General features: G+C 36.1%; 2 protein-coding genes across 2 annotated transcripts; one reads left to right on the top strand and one right to left on the bottom strand.

Annotated features, from left to right (window-relative positions):
* Window positions 1-2036: 2036 nt before the first annotated feature.
* Window positions 2037-2525, bottom strand: LOC140862614 (uncharacterized mitochondrial protein AtMg00300-like). Its single transcript, XM_073265647.1, has one exon. The coding sequence runs from the start codon at window positions 2523-2525 to the stop codon at window positions 2037-2039; it is 489 nt and encodes a 162-aa protein (XP_073121748.1).
* Window positions 2526-7533: 5008 nt separating this feature from the next.
* Window positions 7534-9130, top strand: LOC140862613 (protein SHI RELATED SEQUENCE 3-like). The gene is made up of 2 exons (XM_073265646.1): window positions 7534-7828; window positions 8757-9130. Exons 1-2 carry the CDS (start codon window positions 7534-7536, stop codon window positions 9128-9130), a joined length of 669 nt encoding a protein of 222 aa, XP_073121747.1.
* Window positions 9131-9522: the final 392 nt, after the last annotated feature.

The raw sequence follows: 9522 nt of genomic DNA, 5'->3' as shown, positions 1-9522 counted from the left end.
TTCTCTTATTTCTATGACATTTGAATTTGTTGGATGTTTTTATAATCAGATGATATTTGGAGATATCATGTTTGAGATAGCTTATATCGTTTATTCTCAGTCGGATCGAAAAAAGAGTGTTGTTCGGATTTGTTATGAATTTATAGATGATTTTCGAGAATTTGGGTTTTGAGATTTGTTGGTTTTGAATTGTTATTGATGATTTTATATTGGTTTAAGTATATTCGATTTGTATACTGTTGTCTGCGATTTCGGATTTATCAGAATATAGCCGTTATGCCGCCGGTTCGAGTTTTGGGCTATAGTTTGGTTTGAATTGATTTGAGCCGTATTCAGTCAAGTTTGAATGATGATCTTGATCTCGAGCCTTTATTACTTCTTTTACAGATTCATTTGAAGGTCGTTGAGTTGCGAGGTTGCAGAAGATGGATCGTTCTGAAGTTTAGAGCCGGTATAGTATCGATTTTCTTATTATCGATTGAAGAAGATTGATTGCGTTTTGTATGAGTATTTTGTTGTTTTTCATATTGAAGTTGTGAAGCAATGAGAAGAGGTATAAGACAACTTAGAATTGAATGGAACGAGTGACTCGAATTCGACTTGATTCGAGTGTTCCGGAGAAATCACATACTTGCATGTTAATTGATTACTTGAATTATTTGAATGAGTTATGATTTGCACTTGCATTCATATTGAGCCAATTGATTCATTCATTTTGATTTAGACGTTCTGAGAATTATAGTTGAGGGCATTGGCAGGCGATTACTGTAATGACCGACTTAACTCTCTATAGTTGCTTCAGAGTCTAGAGGATTGAATTATACATTATCCACCTCGAGGGGAGAGTCGGTGTGATTGGTGTGATATTTCATCCTCGGGATCCCAATAGAAGAAGAGAAGAACCAAATCACCTTTTGATTATCCGACTTGATAATCCCGAATTTTAAAGACATGCATTTCATTCTAGACTCCTCTTTGAATTGCATTGTTGATATTTGTATATCATTAGTTGATATATTGAATGATATTACATGTTTGTTGTTTATACTGGGAATTTTATTCTCACCGGATTATCCAGCTGTTGTCTTGTCTTTGTATGTGTGCTTGGCGACAGGTGGGGCAGGACCGAGTTAGAGATTGCATGGATAGTTGGGATGTGAATATAGAGTGATGACTTGGTGTTTTTTTAGAAGTCGTTTATTCAATCGAACTTAGATTGTTTTCGAACTCGTTATGTATTGTATTGAATAAACTAGACTGAAGCATGTTCTACTAGTTTGAGATTGTATAACTCTAGAACTACCTTGTATTGGATTATGCATGTTTATTTGAGTGAGTTGTGCATGTTGAGTTATTGTTGAATTGGAATTGAGCACTAAAGCAATTGTGGATTTTGTTCAGGGTTGTTCTCGCTCGATCGGTTGAGATTTACGGATCGAGCGAGGATTTTTGTTATGCTTTTTTTTAGGCAGAGTTTTGGCCGCTCGATCGGTGAAGTTTTACCGATCGAGAGAGGGGTCCTGGAAAGCTTGGACAGGGATTTGCTCGCTCGATCGATAAGACTTTACCGATCGAGCGAGGCCTGTAGGCGAGAAAATAAATTTTTTAATGGTTTTTCTTTATTTCTTTGGACCTTTATTTACCGATGTTTGATTGTATTTATTCGAGTTTAGATGACTAGAACCGAGGTTCTCACACCTTGTATCCAACTTATCTTGTTTTTAGTGAGCATATGCAAGGCAAACAAATACTCTTAGTGTTTAGTAGCCTGCTGGTGTTCCATGCCGCATTTTCATGGGGGTCTTGAAGTTCAAAGCACTTGAGGGGCACCTGCAACCAATTATGTGGCTGTAGAGAGAGGTTCTCCCCAAAATGACTTAGGTAGGCATGCATTTATCAGCATGCATCTCCCTCTTTCCAATACTGTTCTATTCATTCTTTCTGCTAAGACGTTTTTGTTGTGGAGTTTCAGGTATTGTCCTGTGTCTTGTGATCTCTTTAGCTCTACACATGTGGTTAAACTTCTCAGATAGATACTATAATCCATTATCTGTTCTCAAGTGCTTCATCCTCCAATCTGTTTTGTTTTCAACTACTTGCAACCAATATTTGAATTTATTATATGCTTCATCCTTTGCCTTTAGAACAAATGTCCATACTTTCCTGGAGTATTCATCAATTATTGTCATGAAGTATCTCCCACCTCCACGAGTCTCTGTCCTTGATGGTACCCATAGATCAGAATGTATGTATGCTAGAGGATGCTCTGTGGTGTGTTTTTCTTTGCTGGAGGATACCCTCTTTGCCTTTCCTAAAATACTTCTCTCACACAACTTCAGTGTATGTATTTTATCTCCTCCTAAAAGACCTTGTTTCGATTGCTCTTGAAGGCCTCTCTCACTCACATGTCCTAGCCTTAAGTGCCAAAGTCTTGTCTTGTCCTCTGTTTGAACACTTGTAGTTCCACCAACGATATTGGTATCACCCTTAAAGATGTAAAGAGCATTGTCTTTAATTGCTTTCATTATTACCTGAGATCCCCTTGACATCTTCAATTGTCCATTTTCTCATTTAAAAGACTAGCCTTTTATATCAAGAGTACCTAGTGATATGAGGTTCCTTTTGAGTTCAGGTACATATCTTTCCTTAGTTAACATCCTTTCCACACCATCGAACATTTTAATCCTAACTGATCCACTTCCCTTTATTTTACAGGATTAGCACCACTCTTTGATCAGATTCTTCTAAATCCTCAAGCCAAAACTTTATAGGGCACATATGGAATGAGAAACCAGAATCCAATATCCACTCAGTAGTAGTGTCATGATTTGAGATTACTAGGACCTCTGTTGACTCATAACCATCTGAGGCAATAGCAGCTGCACATTCTTCATTAGGTATATCAATTTGTATACCCTTCCTTTCAGGGAAATTTATTTTGAAATGACACTCCTTATTACATACGAAGCACCTCTGATTCTAGTATTCTTCCTCTGAAATTTTCCCTGACTTCTTGATCGAGACCTGTTCTTTCTTCCGATAAAGCTTCTTTTCACAGTTTTTGTAATGGACTGGGCCTCTGCTCTGCCATCTCTCAGGCTCTGCTCTGGCCCAGCCACATTCATGGCCTTCTCTCCACCTGGAAAGGAGAGTTTTATGCCCTCCCCAAGACTCGAACATGCACCACCAGGCTTTAAGTGCATATTCTTTCAGAGTCTTGGTACCATTGAGGAGATCTCCTCAATGGTACCAAGACTCTGAAAGAATATGCACTTAAAGCCTGGTGGTGCATGTTCGAGTCTTGGGGAGGGCATGAAACTCTCCTTTCTAGGTGGAGAGAAGGCCATGAGTGTGGCTGGGCCAGAGCAGAGACTCTGAAAGAATATGCACTTAAAGCCTGGTGGTGCATGTTCGAGTCTTGGGAAGGGCATGAAACTCTCCTTTCCAGGTGGAGAGAAGGCCATGAGTGTGGCTGGGCCAGAGCAGAGCCTGAGAGATGGCAGAGCAGAGGCCCAGTCCATTACAGTTTTGCCTCGAATCATAAGACTCTGGTCTCCTTAGGAATCATGAGTACTTGAATTTGTCTTCTCTTGATCTCCTTAGATTGTATGGCAGACATCACGTCTTCTAATGTTATAGTTTGCTCTCTCCTATACAATAAGGCGTATTTGAAATTCTCATACTTCTTTGGTAATGCATTTAACAATATTAGAGCCCTGCTTCCTCTTCGAGTTTTAACTCAATATTTTCAAGATCATCAAGAGTCTTGGTGTACTCATCTATTTGGTCCTCCAGAGCCTTGTCATATAAAAAAAGAATATATACAGTCTCTGCTTCAAATATAACCAATTTGCTAGTGAATTTTTCATGTACAAGCTCTCAAGCCTAGCCCACGCAGTAGCAACAGATGTCTCTCGATCCACTTCTCAAAGTGGTTTATCACCTAAACATAAAGCGTTGTGTGATTTTTCTTGTAATTCATTCTTGTTCTTAGATACAGTAGACGTTCCTTCACTTTTCTGGTGTGCTTCTAACCATCCCTGTTGGATCAAGATGGCTCGTATCTTGATTCTCCAAAGTGAGAAATCATTAATCTTTCCAGTGAATTTCTTTATATCGGATTTCATAGTTCCCATTCTCATACGTTTCACACAGACAGCGCCAGTTGTTGAATAACTATGAAATCTACTCAGAAACTCACACATGTGATCACACATTTTGTTTGGACTAATTCTACAGAACCCACAACCAAGAACAAGGAATGCAGCTAACACTTGCAATGCTTCAACACAGAAAATGACAATCAACACAAGCAATGAATCAATCAACAAGAACACCAATATTACGTGGTTTGACCAATCTGTTCAGACCTACATCCACGAGAGAACAACACAACTTCTTTATTGATTCACCAAGATGATCGATGTATACAATCCAATACAATGAATAGTTCCAGAATATATATGAAATCAAGACTTTACAATCGAGCTTTCCTAAACCTAAATATATTCTTCTTGCTTTTGATTATATATATGCTTCTTATCTCTCGTGTATTGATTATTCTCTTGTTGGTTTCAGTGCGTTGATCTGTTCATCATCCTTTTTAGCTCGATCTTATTTCACTTTTTATTTCCAGCTAGCTCTTATCTCCCTTCTTGAAGCCGGTATCCTGTAGAGGTGTTAAAATGGGTTAGGCCCATCGGGTTGACCCGTCTGCCATACAAAATAAGTGGGTTGGGTTGACAATTTTCCAATCTGCATTAAAGGTGGGCCGGCCCGCCCCGCCATGTCTAATGGTGGGTTGCGGGTTAACACGTTAAAACCCGCCAAATTACACGTAAGCTCGTCGGGTTGGCCTGCCCCGCCACTTAAAATAAGTGGGTTGAGTTAGGATTTTCCTAACCCGCCTTAAAGGTGGGCCAGCCCGCCCCGCACCACCTAATGATAGATTGCGACGGGTTGTGGACTAGCCCCTCCCGTTAGCCCGTTTTGACACCTCTAGTAGCCTGTGCTCAACTTTGTATCCCATGCACCTGTTAATCCAGTCACCAGGTAATCCTAACTGCCAACTAATTTAACTACATTTTAAAGTTGTTGCTCAAAGCCCAAAGTGGAAGAGCCCATTTGGTGAATTAGCAAGTGAGTAAGGTCTGATCCAAAGTAATGCATGCAAAGGTCCCAACCGAGATAGAGACACACCAAGTCCAACAGTCCTGGTCCGTATTCACCCTAAATCACTAATTTTTTCTTCCAAATTTGATATTGCTTAAGATAAAAAAAAAATATTAAAACAAGAAAAACATACGAGATGAGAAAAACATTTTTTCAATCAATAAATGAGACAAACAAAAACTGAATTTGTGGGGGGTGCAATATCACTGTTGGGATAGTGATCAAACCATTTTAATTTAATTAAGCTGATACGTATCATTATCACAAACTATAACTTTTTGTAGAACGTTAAAAGCCCGGTCTAACAAGATTTATAATTTTTCATGGTTGATCTAATGGCATACATAAGGTTACAATCAAGGCCGGGTCCAAGGGGAGGCGGCCTAGGCAGTTGCCTAGGGCCTCCCCTTGGCAGGGGCCTCAAAATTTTTTTTTTTAAAAAAATTTTAAATACTTTTTTAAATTTAAAATATTATGTGAGTCTATTTATTTTATTTAAAATTCAAAATCGTGGTCAATTTTTATATTTTTTTTCATCATTTCTTTAGTAAAAAAAATTATCTTTTTATTTAAACAAAAATCTATTTTTTTCGTTAAATTAATCATCTCAAATGAGTTAAGGTATTCAAATTAGGCTAATCATCTTTTGTTTATTTATTGAATTAGATGAGATTTATTTTTGTCTATTTTTGTACCGCAATTGATTTTTTTATTGATTTAATTTTTTATCTCGATAAACTAAATTCTTGTAATTTTCTTATTCGAAAGTGAGAATGATTTTTACTTAATTAGATTATAACTATTCCTTGTTTATGTTACTATTTAAATTATAATATATTTTTTTTTCAGATTTGTTGTGACAAAAATATATTATTTATATTTTCTTAATTTGGAGATTCTTATTCAACTTTTAGTATGCATTAATTCATCTCTGACTCATTAAATTTGAGTATTCATTGAGTTTTTTTTTTGTTTTAGTTTTTTTTTTGTTATATTTTGATTCAATTGTTGTTTATGTCATTATATTTAGTTACAAAAAGTAGAAAATTTGATTTTTAGATGATGAAATGATTGTATTAATATTTATTAAAAAATATTATATAGCTCTATCCCCTGAATATTTGCCTAGGGCCTCTAATATTCTGGAGATGGCTCTGGTTACAATTTTTTTTAAAAAAATAAGAAATGATAAGGTTACTTTACCAAATGGATTATATATTAATATTAAGACAACATTCTTGATCAAATATTTTAACGACCAAACTAATATAGTAAGTTTCATGTAATTTTAAACTTCCGTTGACGTGACATGACGTGGTCTATTTTGATGCAATTTATGCTTGCTACTTATAATAAATAAACTGATAAACTATTTAATGCTGAGAATAAAGTATGATTTATTTTAAAAACATTTTTTTAAAATATTTTATATATGTACCGTTGAGAGACATAGCTTTATGTGATTTGGATATACTGTTTGGTGTGTAATGTAAAATGTTGGAAACCCCACAGAACACTGTGAGTGAGTGTACGGACACAGAAAGCTACTAAGAAAGAGATCCATATGTCCTTCCAATTAGTATATGGAGCAAATTAAAGGCGTCTGAATCAAAGTAGAAGAGCTGTACATTTTGAGCAGTGAGCCATTATACGAAATGAAGCTCACCGAGAAAGGTGGTAAAGTTGAACAGTAGAGTAAACAGTAGTGGAAACCTAACCAGAAAAAAGCCTCGGAAAAAGTTCACTTCACATTCTTGAATTGTGTTTTTTTTAGTAGATTGTTTGTTTGATTATATTGGAGGGAAGCCCTTTTGTCCATTGTTTTGTTTTGTTTTTTTTTCCCTTGTAAATTAACCTGACAATTTGAGCTCAGATTCATTGTTGTTGTAGTTAGGAGAAAAAACCCTTGAGAAAGCGTACCTGATTCTTGAAGAATCATGTCGTTTGTTTGATTAGGAGGGAGGAAAGCCCTTTTGTTCATTCGTTTATAAATTTGTAACTTAATATTGTTCCTTTCTGAACTCACGATTTGAGCTCGAGAATTAAAATGCTTGTTTGGTTGTTGGCCAGGAAGCCCTTCACTTTCTTTTTTTTTTTTTAATCCGTATATAAATTCTTTCTTTCTTCTTAGTAAGTTATCACACGCACACTAGGTATAACATGACTCCGATCGAGTTCTTGATTTTGTTGAAAAATCAAACAATCTACCTCCGGCCGGAACCCTCTTCTTGTTTCTTCTAGTGCACGACGATCACGAGAAAAGGGAATTAGGGAAGCTGCAGCCATATATTTCTTGAAAATACATATATATATAGGAATAGGACATCAATTAACATTATTAATTATAAAGTTAATTTGGCGATGAATATGAGAAGAGAAGAAAAGGTAGGTGAGAGTGCAGGTGGAGCAAGCAAAAGGTGCCAAGACTGTGGGAACCAAGCAAAGAAAGATTGCCAACACTTGAGGTGCAGAAGTTGTTGCAAAAGCCGGGGATTTGCTTGCGAAACCCACGTTAAGAGTACTTGGGTTCCTGTTTCTCTAAGGAACCACCCAATGTTGCTGCAGAAACATTCGGCTACTGTTCAGTTCCATCAACCAAACCCTAAAAGATACAGAACCATTGGTGCAGCCCCTGATCAGCCACCTCCATCATTAGGTATACTGTTCCTTTTTTTTTTTTTTTTTTTCTTTAAGATCTCGCAGATCCCACACAAACACGCACTATACATACGGTACTGTCACAATTGGCTATATACATATATATTGATGGAGGAAGTAGCATATATACCCTAGCTACACCATTCACTCAGTACATATATGCTTAATACTTCAGATAATGATTTTTAAAACAAGATGATTAGCTATTTACGTTTTGTTATATAATATAAAAATAATAGGCTAGAACTCGTGTGTATTTTATCCGAGAGATTTAACATTCACATATCATGTATTTATTTTATTTGGTGTACTTACCTCCATTCCTAATTGTAACCAAGTGCAATTTAAAATTATAACATGCAAGGAAGGAAAATGTCAAATTCATCAATTATAATTATGGGGGATGAATGCAAAAAAACAAGTTAATTTATACCATGAGTTAGTTACTGATTAGTTTTTAAATATTGTCCTACGCACAAGACTGTTTTAAAAAAATTGTTTGACCAGAGTTGCACATCTGTTTATATATTTGGATAAGCTATACAAATGTGAGACAGTATGCTAACTTAATCTTTCTTGTATAGATGGATCCCAATAGGTATTTGTGTTTCAAATTAAATCTTTTAGATGTGGAAGCCCATTTTATATATGTCATATATATATTTATATATATATGAGGACTTTTCAGCTGCCCAACATTAATATATCTCCACCTCGTCCCGATTTCACATAACTAAAAAACGATACCGAGTTTTAGTGGTTGAGGACAAGTTGGACATCATTGGTTGGGCAGCTGAAAATTTTTCTATATATATGTATAAAACATATCAAATAGACATGCGGTTAATGCATGCTCCACAATTTCTTGATGTGAATGATGATATATAAAATCAACTTTCTTTTGCAATTTGTTCAACCTTAATTAGGTCTACAAGAAGGCGATTTTCCCGTGGAAGCCTGTTTTCCAGCTGTGTTTCGTTGCGTTCGTGTGAGTTCACTGGACAACGCAATAAATCAGTACGCGTACCAAACATCAGTAAGCATCGGAGGCCGTGTGTTCACAGGCATTCTGTATGATCAAGGGCCTGAAGTACTGGAGGGAACTGGAAACTATGTAACAGGAGAGAGCTCTACCTCACCTGCAGCTGGTATTGGTATTGGTTTGTTGCAGCAACAAAATTTTGTCCCGAGTACAACTGTTACTGCAACCGGTACTACTTCATCCACTCCATACCCTCTCCCCTTTTGTGGATTCACCACTACTACCGCACAGTTCTTTGATCAGTACCCCAAATCATGATGAGAAAATATATGGAGGCTATATATATGTAACTGTACGTACCATTCATACATTTTCGTGTTTGTATATTGTTTCAAATAAGTATATATATTTTTATAGGGATTTATCGAGTTTGGTGATCAAAAAAGGTATAAGGTAATATTAATGAAGACATATTTCGTTTGGTGATTCCAATGAGAATAATTTGTTGTTTGTGTTGCTCAAGGTTAATGTCTCGTTTCCAATGTATATGTCATGTTCTTTTTGGTGATTTAACAGTATAATTAATTATATCATGTTTAATTACATTAGCATGTTGGATCCAATAAATTCCACAAGTGAATTTGTGCTTGATGCATCTATTTTTTTTATTATTATTATGGATGGGATTAAAAGTTCTTAAAATTAGGGCT

This window comes from Henckelia pumila, chromosome 4 (genome assembly GCF_033568475.1).
Source record: "Henckelia pumila isolate YLH828 chromosome 4, ASM3356847v2, whole genome shotgun sequence".
Taxonomy (NCBI): Eukaryota; Viridiplantae; Streptophyta; class Magnoliopsida; order Lamiales; family Gesneriaceae; genus Henckelia; species Henckelia pumila.
This window is presented reverse-complemented; position numbering and strand designations above follow the sequence as displayed.